At 51.7% G+C, this 17,974-nt stretch overlaps 1 protein-coding gene across 1 annotated transcript; it reads left to right on the forward strand.

Annotated features, from left to right (window-relative positions):
• Positions 1 to 808: 808 nt before the first annotated feature.
• On the forward strand, positions 809 to 15,020 carry C4H4orf54 (chromosome 4 C4orf54 homolog). Its single transcript, XM_069854979.1, has 5 exons — positions 809 to 940; positions 1,133 to 4,134; positions 4,174 to 5,413; positions 11,123 to 11,243; positions 12,775 to 15,020. Exons 1-3 carry the CDS (start codon positions 809 to 811, stop codon positions 5,402 to 5,404), a joined length of 4,365 nt encoding a protein of 1,454 aa, XP_069711080.1. The 3' UTR covers positions 5,405 to 5,413; positions 11,123 to 11,243; positions 12,775 to 15,020.
• Positions 15,021 to 17,974: the final 2,954 nt, after the last annotated feature.

The raw sequence follows: 17,974 nt of genomic DNA on the forward strand, positions 1-17,974 counted from the left end.
TGTAGCCGTAGGGGCATAGATACCGGTGCTTGTTTTGCAGCTTTCCACAACCCTCCCCTATCGATGTTATGAGCGCCATGGCTGCCTGGCTCACTCAGACACACAGCACTTATTTGGTTTTTAGGCTGTAAATTTAGGCCACTATTTGCATCGTATACCCAAGGGCTGCTCCTCAACATTGCTCGCTTTCCTCCATTTCTCCCCCCGCAGTATTTAATAGCTTGCTTCTTTCTTCCCTAGCTCTGGAGTGATTTTTGACCACTCAGTAAAGCCCTCAGCCACCAAAGGTCAGTTGTACCACAGAAATGCCGATTAACAGGTCTTAATTATGTCTAAACTGGTGTTTCCTGGGAAAATGAAGCTTGGCTCCCCTGGCCCATTGCTCTCTGGATTGCTGCAAAAGTGTAGGGTGCCACTCTGCAACACCGCTCCTGCAAGTGGGGAAAATGGGGAGCACAGGGGTAGTTTAAGGAAGAACAAAGCTGTTCGACAGCTGCTGTGTGGGGGACGAGAGTGCATGAGGTGCAGGCAAGCCTGCAGTTCAGCCAGTGCCCTGGGAGCTGCTGCTTCCAGCAGGTGCAGAAAGGGAGCAGCAGCATCTTTGGGGGCAGAGGAGCAACACCTTTGGAGGCAGGGGCAGCTGCTGCCTTCCAAGGGGCACCTTTATGCCAGAAAACACAGACATTTAAAACAGTAGTTTGTTCAACCAGTATTAAGTGACTCCAGATCTACATGGTCTGCTATACTTGGGACTGGCCAAGTGATGCTCATCTTGGAAAAACCCACAGCACCCTGTGTCCGTCCCAGGATGATGCTCCTAGTCACCAAGCGGGTCTGGCCGCTGACCCATGCCCTTCCAGGGATGATGTCTCTGGTCACCAAGCGGGTCTTTCTGCTGTCCCACGCCCGTCCCAGGACAATGCCCGCCGTCACCAAGCGGGTCTGGCTGCTGTCCCGCACCCATTCTGGAATGATGCTCCTGGTCCCCCATCGGGTCTCACCACTGTCCCATGCCCATCCCAGGATGATGCCCCCGGTTGACCAAGCATGATTGTCCGCGGTCCCGTGCCCATCCTGGGATGACACCCCCGGTGACCAAGCAGGTCTCTCTGCTGTCCCATGCCCGTCCCAGGATGATGCCCCCGCTCCCCAGGGGGGTCTGTCGGCTGTTCCATGCCCATCCTGGGATGATGTCCCCAGTCACCAAGTGGGTCTGGCTGCTGTCCCTCACCCATCCCGGGACGATGTTCCTGGTCACCAAGCACGTTTGCCCGCTGTCCCTCGCCCCCCCGCGGGACGATGCCTGGTCCCCACCGGCCGTGCCCGCGGTGCGGGGCAGCGGGTCCCGGCGCGGCCCCTCCGCCCCCCGGCGGCGCTGCGGGGCGGAGGCGGGCGGAGGCCGGCGGGGAGGGCGGGGAGAGCGGCCGCGGCGCCCCCGTCCCCCGCCCGCCCCTCGGCCACTGCCCGCCCCGACGGCCCCGGCATGGACGCTGCCGGCCGCTCGCCCGCCGGGCCCCGAGCCGGCCCCGAGGGCGCGGCGGGACGGGGGCCGGGACCGAGCCCGGCGGCGCCCGGCGGGGAGGAGGCGGCGTACGCCGAGATGCGCGTCTCGCCGCGGGGCGCGGAGCGGGGCCCGCGGCCCGCAGAGTCGGCCCCGGGCGGCGGCGAGGAGCCGGCGGACCGTCCCGCCGCGGGGGGAGCGGCCGGCGGCCCCGGGGATGCCGGCGGAGCCGCGGGACCGGCGCCCTCGGAGCGCGGGGGACGCCGCCCGGAGCCTTCATCCTCCTCGTCCTCCTCCTCCTCGTCGTGCCCTTCGCCGGCGAGCAAGGCGGGCGGCTTCCCCGCAATGGGGGACCCGGCGTCGACGGAGGGCAAGACGTCCTCGTCCTCCTTCGGGTACGAAAGCGAGGAGGACGCGGTCGCGGCGCCCCCCGGAGCCCCCCCGGGCGTCCCCCCCGCCCGCGACGAGGCGCACTACATCAGCACGCAGGAGATCCAGCTGAGCGAGGTGGACCACGACATGGACTTCGACGCGGGGCTGGCCGCCCGCTGGGACTTCGAGGACAACAACGTGATTTACTCCTTCGTGGACTACGCCTCCTTCGGCAGCGACGAGACCCTCGGGGACACGGCGACGGAGGAGGAGGAGGAGAACAGCTGCTACCTCAGCACGACCACCAGCGACCCCAACAACCGGACGGACAGCGTGGACAACGCCAGCAGCACCGAGCTCGTTAGCCTGGCCTCGGAGCGCGACACCCCCGGCGCGGAGCGGCGCGCCAGCTCGGGGCCGAGCCGCCCCAAGCGGCCCGGCGGCCCGGCCGCCCAGCTTCTCCTATCAATCAAAGCCGCTTCCCGGGCTATAAATGAGTCTAGCGACGCGCGCGGAAAGCGAAACGCCGTTCGCGCCGCCGAGCATGAAGGCGACATGAGCCTCCGCGGCCCCGCGGGTCCCGACCGCGACGCGGGTTTCAAGCGGGACCAGGCGAAGAGGGCGATCGCGGCGCCGGCGCGGCTGCAGCCCCGGTGCGGGGCGGGCAGGGCGGGCGAGCACTCGAGCGGCGCCTCCAGCGCCGTCAGCGAGCTGGACGACGCCGACAAAGAGGTGCGGAACCTGACGGCCCGGGCTTTCCGCAGCCTGGCGTACCCGTGCCGCGACGCGCCGTCCCCCGCCTCCCTGGCCGACGATGCGCTGGGCGTCGGGCGCTGGGCCACCTACCTGGACCTCAAGTGCGGCGCCCTGGGGCCGAGGGCCGAGCCGGGGCCGCCGCGCTCCGGCCGCTCGCAGAGCAGAGCCCTGGAGTTCGTGGTCAGCAAGCTCGACGGGGAGATCGCTCACGTCGAGGCGCCGCGGCGGCTGCGGGCGGTGGCGCTGCTGGAGCCCGGCGGCGCGGGGGCCAGCAAGAAGTCCAAGTTCGCCTCCAGCCTGCTGAAAAACGTCATCTCCAAGAAGATGCAGCTGGAGCACGAGTTCAAGATGGAGCGCGGGGAGATCACCGACACCTCCTCGGCGGGGCCCGCGGCCGGGCGGGAGCCCGAGGGCGGCGGGCGGCGGCAGAGCTCCCGGCACTCGGAGGGCGGCTCGGAGGGAGCCGCGGGCGAGGAGCCGGGCGAGGGCGGCGGGCGGTCCCCGACCTCCAAGGCTTCGACGCCCCGCGACCCGGCGCCGTCGGAGGAGACGGGCGAGGCGAAGCGCGGCGCCTCGGAGGCCGGCAAAGCCACCTTCCTCCGCAGCCAGAACAGCGCCTTCAGGTCCTGGAAGGAGCGGGAGGCGGAGAAGAAAGACGAGAGGGCGCCCGTCGGGAAGCCCAAGCTCTCCCCGAGGCACGACTGGCGGGCCGACCTGGGCGAGATCTCCGCCGGCAAGTCCACCAAGATGTCCCGCCTGTTCGTCCCGGCCATCCAGCAAACCCTCCGGGAGAAGGAGCCCGGCAAGAAGGCGACCAAGTGCTCCGCCGCCGCCGCCGCCGCCTCCTCCTCCTCCGCGTCGTCGCCGCCCCCCGCCGCCAAGCCCAAAGCCCCCGAGATCAAGATCAGCCTGGGCAGCCTCCAGCAGCCCCGCGACGCCGCCTTCAGCATCGCGCAGCTGCTGACGCCGCAGATCGCCCCCCGCCCGCCGGAGGAGCCCCGGGGGCAGCAGCCCAAGCCGCCCAAGCCCGGCGACGGCCACGACAAGGTGCCACAATTCCTGGTGCGGGACGTGAGGGACGGCAAGCACCGAGCCCCCGGCGCCCCCCGCCAGGTGCGGGACGTGAGGAAGCTCATCAAGAGCTCCTACAGCTGCGACTCGGGCGACAACAGCAGCGACAAGGGCAGCGTCGCCTCCGACCAGGGCGGCCCGGAGCAGAAGCCCCGGCAGCAGCTGGTCATCGCCGGCGTCCCCAGGTCCCTCTCCCCCGTGGTCATCACCTGCCAGGCGCTCGGCCGCGCCGGCTCCAAGCCCGTCGAGGGGGCGGCCAAGGCGGCGGGCAGGGCGCCGGGCCGCCCCCCGGAGGGCACGGTCCTGGTGCACCGCACCTCGGGGCGGCTGCCCGTGGCCACCATCGCCCCCAACAAGAGCGACCCGCGCCAGCCGGCCGTGCTGAAGATCGTCTCCAAATCCGCCGCTCCCTGGCGGCAGCAGCAGCAGCAGCCGCCCCCCCAGCCGCCGCCGCCGCCGCCGCCCGCCGAGAGGGGCCGCGGCCCCGAGGAGGACCCGCGGGAGGAGGGCAAGGCGGCGGCGCCGGTGCAGAACGCGCTGGAGAAGCTGACGGCGGCGGTGCGGAGCATGGAGGAGCTGTACAGCTTCAACAAGCGCGAGTGGAAGCGCAAGAGCGACCCGCTGCCCATCACCGACAGCCACGTCCTCTCCCTCATCGCCAGCCAGGAGCGGGACGCCGGGAACCGCCCCGGCCCCGCCGCCCCGCAGCCGCCGCCTGAGAAAGCGGAGGAGGAGCCGTCGGGCAAGGCCGCGGGCGGCGAGCGGCCTCCCCGCCGCGCCCCCGCCGCCGACAAGGTCTCCGCCAAGGCGGCCGCCTTCGAGAGCCTGGCCCGGCAGCGCCAGCGCTTCCCGCCGCCCCGCGCCGAGCCCCGCGGGGCCGCCCCGGCCCCGGCCAAGCCCCGCTCCGACGGCGGCGCCCGGCGGGGCCCGGCCGGCCCGCGGCCGCCGGGGGGCGAGGCGGAGCGCGGCCCGGACTGCGGGGATTACCTGTCGCTGCCGGCCCCGCGCGGCTCCCCGGGGCCCGAGGCCGCCGCCCCCGTCCCGGAGCCACAGCCCCCGGGCGAGCGCCCCGCCGAGCCGCCCCCCGCCGCCCCGCCGCCCGTCGAGGGTCCCCCCGCCGCGCTGTACCGGGCGCTGCCGGCCGCCCCGCCGCTGCTCTGCTTCTCGCCCGCCGCCGGGGAGCCCTTCCCGCAGACGCAGCGCAAGGTGCTGCTGGACGTGAGCACCGGGCAGTGCTACCTGGTGGACGCCCCGCTGCCGCAGCCCCTCAAGCGGCGCCTCTTCGACCCCGAGACTGGGCAGTACGTCGAGGTGCCGGTGCCCCAGCAGCCACCCGTCGCCCCCGTCCCGCTGCCCCTCTCGCCCCTCGCCCTCAACGCCGGGGCCTACGGCGCCACATACATGCTCTACCCTGGCCTCGTGCCCGCTGCCGCCGTGCTGCCCGCCGCCGCCCTGCAGCGCCCGCTGTCCCACCCGGGCAGCGATGCCGGCGCCCCGGCCGAGCCCGGCAGCCCGGCAGCCGAGGCGGCCTTCGCCGAGAGCCCCTACTACGTGGCCACGGGCAAGGGACAGCCGCCGCCGCAGCGGGGGGAGGCTGAAGCGAAGCCCGTCATCAGCATCACGGCGCCTGCCACCGGCCCACGGATTGTCGCGCCACCCTCCTTCGACGGCACCACCATGCGCTTCGTGGTGGAGCATCGGTGAAGAGCACGGGTGAGTGGGCGCGGGACGTCAGGCGTGGCAGTGGCCGACGGGATTACCTGCCGTGGGAGAGCTGTGCCGCGGCTTTTCCTCGAGGGCGGCAGGTGACGGGCCCAGGGTCCACCAGCAGCCCCTCACCAGTACTTAAAATATAGGCGTAAGCTGGAAACACAGAGGTTACATGTGCCCGTTGGTGCAGTTTGATATCCCTTGGGGCGGGTAAATACCCCCCTTTTTTTTGGCCTGGAGGCAATTTCTGTAGAAACACACCGTAGCTGCTTGTCACGCAGCCTGCACTTGTGTTGCATGGGGGGCTCCACCGCAGCGGGGTCCCCTCGCTCCCAGGGAGGAGAGTCCAGCTGGCCACCTCCTCTGGACCCACCTTGAGAGCTGTGAAGCAGCCCCTGCACCTTGGCAGCACATCCCCGCTTTCCCACTTCTTGCCTCTTCCTCCCAGGAGGAGGCAAGTACCCGACCCTCCACCCTGAGCCCCTGTTCCTCCCCATCCTCAGGAAGAGCAGAAGGACCTGATGGAGGCAAACCCCTGTTTTGGGGTCTTTCTTGTTAGAAGGATGAGGGAGCAGGGTACACGTGCTCCCCCCATGGTGTAGGACTGCTGGCAAGAGCGCCTGGTCTACGGGAGAGCTCCAGCAGAGCCTGCAGGCACGGCTGCAAATCACAGTTTCTCACGGCTACTCGGATTTGGCCTGCCACAGTCCCTCCAGTGTCTGGTTACGTGGGGCTGTAGCACAGGGCCAGCCTGCAAATTCAGGGATGAGCGTGCAGGAGCGCTGAGTGCCTGTCTGGAGCAAGGAGGAGGGCAGGGGGCTGGACATATGGCACGCGCCAAAGCTAGTATGCAGGGTATCTCACAGAAAATAACCAGGAAACAGTGACATTTTACTTCAAAATACCTGAAATATTAAACAAGTTCCTTCAGGATGGGTATTGCTGCGCCTTTTGCTTCCTGCTCTAGAACACGAGTTGTTTTTATCAAATGCAATCTTGGGCAGAGGTACCAAAGTCTTTTGTGGCTTACTGAAGACTCACAGAGTTTGTTCTTGTTGTATATCAAGAGGCAAAGAGAAACAGCAGTGACACTTAGAGGTTTGGGTTTGACACCAGTTTGCTTTGAGTTTAGTTTGGTCACATGCTTGAGGGTAAATTTTTTCTTTTAGTGTTTGGGTTGTGGTTTTTTGCTTCCATAATTCTTTTAATTTGCATCATCTACTACAATGTAAGAGATTATTTGTTGAATGAAACCTTACTGAAATCTTTCGTGTGCTTACTTCTTACCTGCTTGTAAATATTTTATCTCTGAAATGGCATTCTTTTGTCCTGGGTATAAATGAAGTTGTTTTCATTGTCCCTTAAAAGTTCACTCAGGACAGGCAAAGTACCAATTTAATCATAGAATCATTAGGTTGGAAAAGACCTTAGAGTTCATCAATTCCAACTGTACCTGTCTACCACTAAAACATGTCCTCGAGCACCTCATCTACTGCCTTTTAAACACCTCCAGGGATGGTGACTCAACTCACCTCCCTGGGCAGCCTCTGCTAGTGCTTGATAACCCTTTCTGTGAAGAAATTTTTCCTAATGTTCAATCTAAACTTCCCCTGACACAGCTTGAAGCCATTCCCCCTTCTCCTATCACCTGTCACTTGGGAGAAGAGGCCAGCTCCCTCCTCTCTACAACCTCCTTTCAGGTAGTTGTAGAGAGCAATAAAGTCTCCCCTCAGCCTCTTCTTCTCCAGGCTAAACAACCCCAGTTCCCTCAGCTGCTCCTTGTAAGACTTGTTCTCCAGCCCCTTCACCAGCTTTGTTGGTGTTGGACACGCTCCAGGACTTCAATGTCTCTTATAGTGAGGAGCCCAGAACTGAGCACAGTATTCAAGGTGCAGCCTCACCAGCGCAGAGTACGGGGCAGTGATTACTTCCCTGGTCCTGCTGGCCACGCTGTTTTTGGTACAAGCCAAGATGCCATTGGCCACCTGAGCACACTGTTGACTCACGTTCAGTTGGCTGTCAACTAACACCCCCAGGTCTTTCTCTGCCAGGCAGCTTTCCAGCCTCTCTCCCCTGAGCCTGTAGGACTGCACAGGATTTTTCTGTCCCAGGTGCAGGACTCAGCATTTGGCCTTGTTGAACCTCATCCCGTTGGCCTCAGCCCATTGATCCAGCCTGTTCAGATCCCTTTGAAGAGCCTCCCTAACCTCTAAGAGATCAGCACTTCCTACCAGTGCAGCATCATCTGCAAACTTGAGGGTGCATTCGACTCCCTCATCCAGGTCTTTAATAAAGAGCTCTTTCATACTACTTCAGTCAATCTTGCCAGTGAAGTCTCTATTGATAGAGTACCTAGATAAAATCACAAAAGGTATTTGATTTTTCTGTTTTGTCAATAGGCCAGATTCAGACCACTGGCACAAGGAATCATTTATTTGTGAGACTTCATTTTAGACACTTGCTGGTTTTGAAAAGGTTATTTCTATCTTACAGAAGCTATTTAAACAAAAAAACCCCATCCCTGACTTCTTGATCTTATTTCACTCTTTGGGAGTGAAACCCATCACATGTCCTGGTGTGATTTGCCCCTCATTTCCTGGAGGTTATCCTGCCTTGTCATGCAGCTGGCTTGCTACAGTGCCTGGAGCATCACTGTGCTGGGTGATGCTCTTGGCAAATAGTGCTTTCTTATTGGTAGCGTCAATAACTGCGTCGATGCTCTGCTTTTTCTTTTTTTTTGCATTATATTGCAGCTCTACTATTGCTCACAGGTGGAAAAGTGCCCCAAGAGATCAGTGATGTGGAAATTTTCACACTCCTTTCTGAAGGTCATTCAGCAGTTGGAAGACTTTCATCTTTCACCATTAATGATGACAAGAAGCATGTTGTCTAATGCGGACAGGGATACACCTGCCCTGCCATCTCAGACCTGCGGAGGCAGATGTCCTGCTGGTGTTTAATCGATGCAGTGTGGGTTTTTTTTTTCTCAATCTGTTCCAAAAGCCAGTAAAACAAATAGTTTTAACTGCGTGCTGCAAGGTGCTTTTCTCTTGTCATCAGACTTTGGTTATTTATATAGCTATCAGTGGAGAATAAGGCATATGCCAGAGGAGAATCACATCTATAGCCACCTTCCTGTTAACTCTGTTCTGTCCTTGTACCTACTCAGCTTTTTCATTCATCTAAACAGCTTTCACGTCCCTGTGGATATTTTTTTTTCTCTTTTTCTCTCTTTTGTATTCTGGGGGCTTTTGTATTCCTCTTTCTTTTTCTTTCCTGCATCTTTTTTTTTTTTCCCTAGTTAAATTTGTATGTTTGCTTGGGGTAGTTTTTTGCCCCCTAAGATCAAGAGTATAATTTCTTAAGAATTGGAGGATGAACTGTTGAGTATTTTGCATTCCAATTGCTTTCATATCAGATCAGGTTTTTTTGATTGTAGCAATGCTGTGTAAATACTAAAATGTTTTTTAAAATAGCTAGATTTGATCACATTTGCATAGGTTTTGAATAAAATACAGTCCTTTTTGGGTTCCATTTTTTTACTAGTCAAATGAGCTGAATGAATGTTCTTTCTTCCCACACATGTACTTCCTTACGTACTGCACATAAACTTTTCCTGCCTTCTTTGCTGGATTTTTTTCTTTTCTTTTTCACGTCTTCGTTCACAAACTGTCACCATGTCAAAGACTGCCCCATCTTGGTCTCTGACACCTCTTGGAGATCAGCGTGACAGAGCTGACTGGAGGCTTGGGTGGGGGATGTAATGTCCATGGCACCGTTGGCACCGAGTCCTCCGCATGTTTGCTGCTCTGCCAGCACTTCTGTCTGTGGCTGGTGCTCTTCTCTGCATATTCAGAGGGGAAAAATGGATCCTATCACTTCGAATTCTGGCAAAATCCAAGGTGGTATTGTTGAACAATTCTTATTTTTTTTTATATACAGAAAAATATTAGAGAATCAGAGAATCACCAGGTTGGAAAAGACCTACTGGATCATCGAGTCCAACCATTCCTATCAAACACTAAACCATGCCCCTCAGTGCCTTGTCCACCCGTGCCTTAAACACCTCCAGGGAAGGTGAATCAACCACCTCCCTGGGCAGCCTGTTCCAGTGCCCAATGACCCTTTCCGTGAAAATTTTTTTCCTCATGTTCAGCCTGAACCTCCCCTGGTGGAGCTTGAGGCCATTCCCTCTCATCCTGTCCCCTGTCACTTGGGAGAAGAGGCCAGCTCCCTCCTCTCCACAACTTCCTTTTAGGTAGTTGTAGAGAACAGTGAGGTCTCCCCTCAGTCTCCTGTACATGTGTCTGAGAGATATCGTAAAGTCGCTTTTCTCTCTCCTCTGCTTCGCTCACAGTAGTTGGTGTACTTTTAGCAACACAGTTCATGCCTGCTGCACTTCTTCCTTAATGTGAAAAAAAACTATTGCTAATTTTCAGTTCCAGTAAACTTGCTGTGTCTGCTTGCAACTAAACCCAGACTGTGCTGACCTGCAGTGGGCAACTGCCTGAAGGGAGCTCATTCCCATCTCTAATGACTGAAAAACGTGGTTGTAGCTTTTCTATCGATTTGCACATTATACTCTGGGGAGTTCTGTCTTGAGTTAGGTAAATAACCTACCAAAGTAGAAAGTAACCATAGTGAATTATACTGCCGATATTAGAAGGCCGTTTTTACTTGCTGTGCTCAAACATGTGCCTAAACTGAAGCCAGTTTATAGTTACAGGAATACACGGAGCATTTATTTTTGTGGTGAGAATAGGCTAAGCCAAAGGTGAGCAGTTCTGTCACCCAAATGTGCAAATATATTTGTCGTTGTGTTTCTTCCTACCTGCCATCAGACAATCTATGTCTGCCTTTAAAAATCATTTTTGTGTGGATAGTGTGTATGAATGATTTTTAAACACTTAAAAATCAATATTTTTAAACTTTGTTTTAATTGTGCCCTATTCAGCAAAACATTTGTTCTACATTATTAAGGCCAACAGTCAACTTACAGTGAAATATGCAGTATACAGGATTTGCTTAAACTGACGCCTTCACTCAGAATTTGGTAAAGTACCTCTCCGATTTTAGTGGGATATGCAGGAATTAAAAGAGCTGCAGCATTTGATCTAGTACATCAGTCTGCTAATGGAAATAAGCCTGAGCTTGTGTTCAAGTCCATAGCCTTTGAGGGAGTAATTTAAATAGCACTTAACCTTGATACCAATGAAAGTTAAGTGTGAGCTTAATTACTCTTCTTTCCTGGGATGCTTCTCTGGGCCAGTATTCAGATCTTAACTCCACAAATCTCAGAGCACATGATGACAGGTTGTTTCACTTTTGCTTACATACGCCATACAGAATGCTGTGTTGGTAAATAAAACGCTCACATCTTCAGTATAAGTGGATGAATCACTTAAATCCTGGATGGATTGCTTCCTTCTTACGTGGGGGGGTTCCTTAGGACCAATCCCCGAGAAACCTCAGGGTTGCAAGGCGCCACACATTTGAGGTCTGCTCAAAAATAAGGCGGCCCCACTACTGAGTCATTTTAAAAAGTTATGTGCTATTGTCTGATCCTTGGCAGTAGCTTAGGAAGTCAGTAGCAAGAGTAGTGTGACAATGATGGAGCTACCGGGCAGTAAAGATTTCTCAGATGGTTGTGGCAGCTCTCAAACAATCTACTTTTTATTAATGATGCTTTTCTGTTTGTTTGTTTTTTTACAGGGCTAAGGAAGAAGAATCATGCTCCTTTAAGCTGAAATACACTTGGTAACTAAACATTCATCCTAAAAACTGCTTCTATGGTTTTCTCTTTTTTTTTTCCTTCATCATACAAAACAAGTGTGTAAGTTCCTTGTTTTCTCCTAAATACCCCCCAGTTTTGGAGTACGCATACATTTAATTATGCGAGCAACACTAAATTACTGCATTATTTTCTGCAAAGTTGTTTTTATATTGAAGCCAGCCTGTGGGCTTTAGGCATTGCCTCTGTGCTGGTGGCTGGCAGTAGTAATGCCACTGCAGCTGTTTGTAAAACACAGGGTGTAAATGCAGCAATGTTTCGGTACGGATCAATGCACGGTTTTGTCCAGGTCCCTGAAGTATGTTGTGATGAGCCAGTGCAGCCCTTCAGCTCTTTAAAAAAAAATAAAGCCTTCAGCTGTCTCCCACTGCAGTAAATGAGGGTCTTCCTTATGGGTTTCAGTGACAATTTGTGATTGGATATTGCTTTCGTACTCTGCACTTCTGCACTTGGAATTGCAAACAGAGAGATCTGTAGCATTAGGATTACCTTTAGTGTTTGGGGTTTTTTGGCATTGGTCAAAACAGATTGTGTAACTGCCAGAAAACACATTTGATTGCTTTCATCTTTTGTTTATTCCACTGTACTGTGTTGAATATCACAAGTCGCCTTAATTGTAACGGTGTTTAAATACTGGAAAGCCAGAAATTGAATGTCATATTTTTAGATTCTGGTTCTAAAGGAGAGGACAGCATTTATTTTTTTTATTTGAGACTACAGTCTATTCTTCATTAAACTGCAACATTGCTGAAAATGTAATCCTAGTGATTCCTCAGTGAGAGGAGTTTTTAATGTTACTGCCCCAACAGTATGCAGTTGTTTCTTTAGCTGTTGTTTGGCAGGATTATCCAAGGGCTATGTCCATGCTATCCATATTTACTAAGAAAGTATTTCCTTTTGAACCAGAAAATTTAAAACAAGGTTACTCAAAATGCAGTGATATGTATGTCGATGTGTCAAACTCTGCTTAAATGGATTCTCCTGTTGCCAGCAACCAGTTTCTCACCAGAACATAGTTGTTATCATGACAGTAAAACTGAAATACAGGAATGTGTTCCCTGCCCAAAATTCCAGTTCAGTGCAGCACTTTGGAAAGCCAGTAGAACCACAGAATCATGGAACCATAGAATCACCAGGTTGGAAGAGACCCACCGGATCATCGAGTCCAACCTTTCCTATCAAACACTGAACCATGCCCCTCAGCACCTCGTCCACCCGTGCCTTAAACACCTCCAGGGAAGGTGACTCAACCACCTCTCTGGAAGCCCGTTCCAGTATAAGATCCAGCCTAAATTATTTAGCAGAAAGCTTTCTTGAGGTGACAGGTCAGAAATTTAAAATCTAAATGCAGAAGCCAAAAGTCTGTACTTAAGCATTTGCCAACAGGCAAGAATTTCCCGTGCCTGTTCTCAAGGTTTCCTGCTGCTAAGGAAATTTCAGGGATTCCCACTCTTAAAGAAAGCCCTAGGTTTTCGTTTTCCAGAGTAACTTGCCCGATAACAGAAAACTCAGCTACAACTGTCTTTAACCATACGTGTGAGAGTGTATTTCAATGCTATTTATTTGTTTACAGGCACAAATTGAAATTGCTCTCAGGATGAAATGCACTGCAAGTATACAGATAGTGAGTGATTTAACATTTATCTTCATCCATGAGGAAATCCAATGAAAAAATGTTATTCTAACCCTTTTAAAGAGCTTGGCACGCCGAGCTAGAGCATATAGCATGTAGGCTTAATCCCTCTCTTCAGCAGTACTCTTTGCAGCTCCAAGCCTTAACTTCCTACCAAGATTCAGGCTGAATGCCTCTTAAAGAAAATGAATGCTTCTTCACCATTTCGACAACTGATAAGTCCATAGACTTTATGACTATATTATCAGTGTTAAAGAAAACAGTACTTCAGACTGCAGGACAGTGCAGGTACCAGAGTAGCTCGTCCACTGTGCCGTACGTGGGTATGGTACGTACACGATAATACTAGCATCTGTGTTTAAAAATGTTTCTGTCCTATCTTTTCCTATATCGGTGCTCAGAGCAAAGTTTCATGTTGCAGTTTACAAGGTCCAGGTTTGCACACACAAACTCAGGGTTTACAGTTTCACCTGGTGTACTTGAAAGGAAAAAAAAATGCGTAGAAAACAAGTGCCCAGGATTTCAACATGTGTCTGTGGGAGGAAAATTTTGCAGGGTTTTTAAATTGCCTGTGGAGACGAAAGCAATGAAATGAGGCAATACCAACAGCTATTTATTTTCTCAGGGGAGATTTCTTCAGTGGAATGTGTCAATCCTAATGACAAACAATGTTTCCTTAATTTTGTCTGTTACTAAAGAGACTCCATCAAGGGTTGAGTTCTGCAAGGAGTCTCGCTTCACAGACCCTGTCCAGCAAAGTCTTCACTTGCGTCTCTCACTTCAAATATCTCAGCAGATTCCTGGGAACTTCAGTGGAAGCGCAATTATTTTGTTTTTTCACCCATCAACGCAAAGCTTTCCTGAACTTGGCCCAGAGCATTGAGTGCTTTGCAGACCCAAATCCCAGGCTCTTCACTTTATACATATACAACCAGAGCTCTGGGCTTGAGTCTAGCCAGACCCAGCCAGTAATGCCACAAAAGGTCGCCAGAAAAAAGTCGTGTAATATGGTGCTTCTCCGTCTATACCCAGTGGTGAATTTCTCCAGGCGATGGGGTGATGTGTAACCACTTATCTTGGATTAGAGTCAAGCCCTCCATGTCAGGGTGCACAAGCTGCTAGTATTATATGTTTTATGGTGCAGTCATAGTATGTTACAGCTGAAATTCATCTCATATGCAAAGCAGGGCAAAATCCTGTGCACCACTTAAGTTTCCTTCCAGCCCTGCCATCAGGGTTCAGGGTCTGCCACAGCTGGCCGGCCACTTCTGCACGTTTTAGGTCAGGATCCAATTAAAAGTCTGAGAGGGACTGCAGTGATGCACAAATATTGTTCTGGTCTTTTGCAGCAGGGTTGGTTTCACTCAGTTAAATTTAATCCTTGGTGAATCTCTTGGTGAATGATTTAAAATGTATTTATGGGTTGTGTGGGTTTGTTTTTTTTTCCCCTTGTCTGCATTCAAAGCTACTTTAACTCTCTAGTGTTGATGGCCAAAGTGTTATTCCTTATGCTTATAAATTACCATTAACTTGAGGATACCTGAGAACACATACTTTTAAAGATGCTTGTGGTTTTTTCCCCCTTTTCCTGTTTTTTTTTTTTTGTTTTGGGTTTTTTGTTGTTGTTGTTGTTGTTTTTCTTCTTTTTGTTTTTTCTTTTTTTCTTTTTCTTGCCTTTTTTAAGGGGGTTAGTTATCAGTGTGAGGATACTTAAAAGTGCAAGTGTGAAGGATAGTGATTGTTAAGAGAATGTGGGTGGTATGTCTGATGAGAAGGCAGTGGGCTATAAGGCAAAGGGGAAAATGTTGTGAACGCCTTGTGTTGATGATTGTTGACTGTGTGGGGGGAAATAAAAAAAAAAAAAGAAGATATATAGCTGGAGAAAAACTGACTCTTTGAGCTGCTCTCAAAGCAGACAACGCCGTGGCAAGTTCGTAGCCAAAGCCCAAAGTGATGCTGCTGCAGGATGCCATGAGCCTGGGATTGAAGGACAGTGGAGTCACTCTGAGAATTGCACTAGCAGCGTGTTGCATGTCGGGAACGCTTCGGTCACAGCCATGTGAGAACGGACTGTTTGAACCCACTGAGAACTACAGTTTGTTGACAGAATGAGTTAGCATTTGTACTATGTTGGGATTTCTTTTTTTGAATGTTATGATAAATAAAATGTATTTTTCAGTAAAAGACACACTGCAAGTAAGCCTGCAGTTCCCTGCTTGGTCGTATTTTTGTGTAGTTACCTTCCCTGTTGTGCAGAACAAGTGATAACAGAGGCAATCCTTTAGACTCTGAGTAGTCTTCAGGACATGACTGGTAGTAATGATGAGACCAGAAGGTTGGAATGCAGCACTTTTTGTCAAAGAGTGTGCGAACACAGCGAAACAAGAAACAGATAATGCCCTGAGCTCAGATCTAAGCAAGCTACCCAAAGTAAAACAAGGCACTTATAAAAAAAAAGAACAAATAAAACCCCCACCTACTTCATCGTTGCTGTAGTCTTTGATCGTTGCTATTGAGAATAACTGGTCTGCTTGCCAAACCCAAACTGTATCCCTAGGCCATCCAGCTGTTTATTTTTGAGGTACCTATCGTCTCGTTGACGAATTCCAACCTGACACTGCAGAACAGCATCTGCCAGCCCAGCTCCACCACTGCTCCGCTGTTCATTGACCTCTGCTGGACAAGGCACACAATCCAGGTTTGAAATGTGATTAAAAACCTCACTCTCCCAGGGTTTGTGTTTATTTTGCTATTTTTAACAAATCCTCCTGTTTTCCTAAGGTGTAATTGCAGCATGCTTTGCATGGGCTTATAACTCATAAAATTTATCCATGCTTAAGGACTGCAGTTCCTTCTATGCTGTGTAGCCAGACAAGTTCTCTACCAGATGCTCTGAGTAAGTTAGAGTTGGCTATACAAGTAACGCATATTCATTGGAAATCCGGGCTAAGTATTTTATAAGTTGTTGCATGCATGTTAAACCTTGCACCTTTCACCAAGTGTCAATTAATTCTATTAGAAGCCAAATAATTAAAATTATGGCCTTGTTCCCACTTACAAAAGGAAAGGGAGCTGCATGATTGCAGGCTGTTCTGAGAGATCGTGCTGATTTGCACCCATGCAGCTCTAGCTGGTATCCATTATCTGCAGGGAAATATGCATTTTTCCAGCATTTATTTATGGGCAAGTGTTACAAAAATAATGATGTTTAGTCCCCCTATCTGCTAACCTGTACTGTACTCATGGCTTAATTTATAACCTCCTGAGAAGGTCTGCGTTCCAAACCATTGATGTTTATAGTCCTCTGTGCTTTCTGCACCAGAATATGTTTAGGAGTGGAGGGAGAAACTGAATCCTGGAATGTGAATATTTTTTTGAAGAGTACATGTAAAACGCTCCTTAAAAATTTGCACCCCCTGAAAGTTCAAGGGGAAGGTTTTGAAATATCTTCTGCAAGTGGGTTGCTTCGAGGACTTAGCTGGTTTATCGTTGCAGCGGTCTTTCTGTGGCTTCCGATTAGAAAAGGCTGAGCATTTTATTTGTTTCTCCGAACACCACTTACAAATTATTAATTGCTACTGTTTTTGGTTATTTAGAAGTACACATAGTAGCCATTATTAAAAATATGTTGCACATTAGTGATTAGCCCCCACTGATCTGATAAATGCTCGTGGTGTTTGCTTTGGTTGTAACTCTAAGTGTGTTTTCACTTCAAATGCAGGCTTAGGCAATGTATAGATTTCACCTTATTTTTAGATGATGGTCGGTTTTGTTGTTTCTGTAACTATGGAGCCCACATAAGGAAGCTGTGGCCTTCCGTTACCCAGCTGTTGGACTAAACCCCTTCTGGAATCCCCATTATGTCCAGCTGTTAGGGTCAGGTGGCTTCAGCAGCAAGTGTCTTGCTGTGATACTCGGGGGTATCCACTAGGACACATATCCCACTGAAGGAGCAACAGGGGCCTCAGGGGCTCTGTTTGATTTAGTTTCAAGGGATGTTAGCAAAGCTGTGGAAGTCCCAAAATTGCCCTTGCAGGCTGGTCATCCCATTCTCAAAGTTTGCAGTAGTGCAGATGGACACACAGTTTTCCTCAACAAGCGGTACCAGGGCTTGATGAGTAAATGCTAAAGCAAAACACACAGATGTACGTCTGGGGCATGTGACGTATTTATGTTAAAGATATCGGTGCATTTCATGTGAAAGAGAAGCAATCCTGGTGTCGTTGGTCAGATCAATGGCAATAGCTGGATTATCTTTCTTAATGAGAAAATATTTTATGTTATGCTTTTTTTAAAAAGTAAACACATTATTTTTATTGCCAGAGGGCCCTATTTTACAGGCACATGTTCAGAATGTTCTTAGATTTGATAAGTTTGAGAGGGGCTAAGCCTTGCAGTGGGATTGCTAATTATCAGACACAGACCATACAGACATGAATTGCGTTATCTAGAATCTTTTTATACTGATTTTGGGTTGTGAAGTCATGGGGGAACCTGGCAGATCGTTGACGTAAACTAGGATGTGGGGCTGAGGTTGTCATCTGTTCATATCTCAATGGTCTACAAGTGAAGAGCTATTTCTCTGAGCCACTCTTTGTCCACATGCTAAATTTAGAGTGTCAGATCACCGCAGAAGACTGCTGCTTTCTAGGTGTGTCAACACTTAGCTCTGACATTATTTTTGTTTCGTATGGCACAAATAGCAAGTAGTAATAACAAATGTAAAAGCTTGTCTTCGGTTTCAGTTACTGAAACAGCAGTGGAGGTATCAAATGGTGTCTACAAAACAGAGGATGCAGACTTCGAGCACAGATATTGAGGGAAAGAAAGAGCTTCGTGAGTGTCTTGCTGAAAGCAGAATGACTGTGTTTGGGGAGAAGAAGGTGAGGTTTGGATGGGAGGAAGGAGAAACTGCCTCTCATTGAGGGAGAAGGAATGCTTGGGGACAGGGCAATGCGTAAAATCTTCAGCAGAAGGGTGAAAGAGAGTATTTAAGGATGAGGATCTAGAGCAGGTTTGCTGGCAGCGCTGGCCATGTTATTTTACAGGGTGGTGTTCCTGCCAGCAGTGTTGGTATCGCTTGGGCCTTAATTCATTTCAGGTAAGTGTCAACACTGAAGAGGGACACCTAGGTCTTACC

Source organism: Phaenicophaeus curvirostris, chromosome 4 (assembly GCF_032191515.1).
Source record: "Phaenicophaeus curvirostris isolate KB17595 chromosome 4, BPBGC_Pcur_1.0, whole genome shotgun sequence".
NCBI classification, from domain to species: domain Eukaryota; kingdom Metazoa; phylum Chordata; class Aves; order Cuculiformes; family Cuculidae; genus Phaenicophaeus; species Phaenicophaeus curvirostris.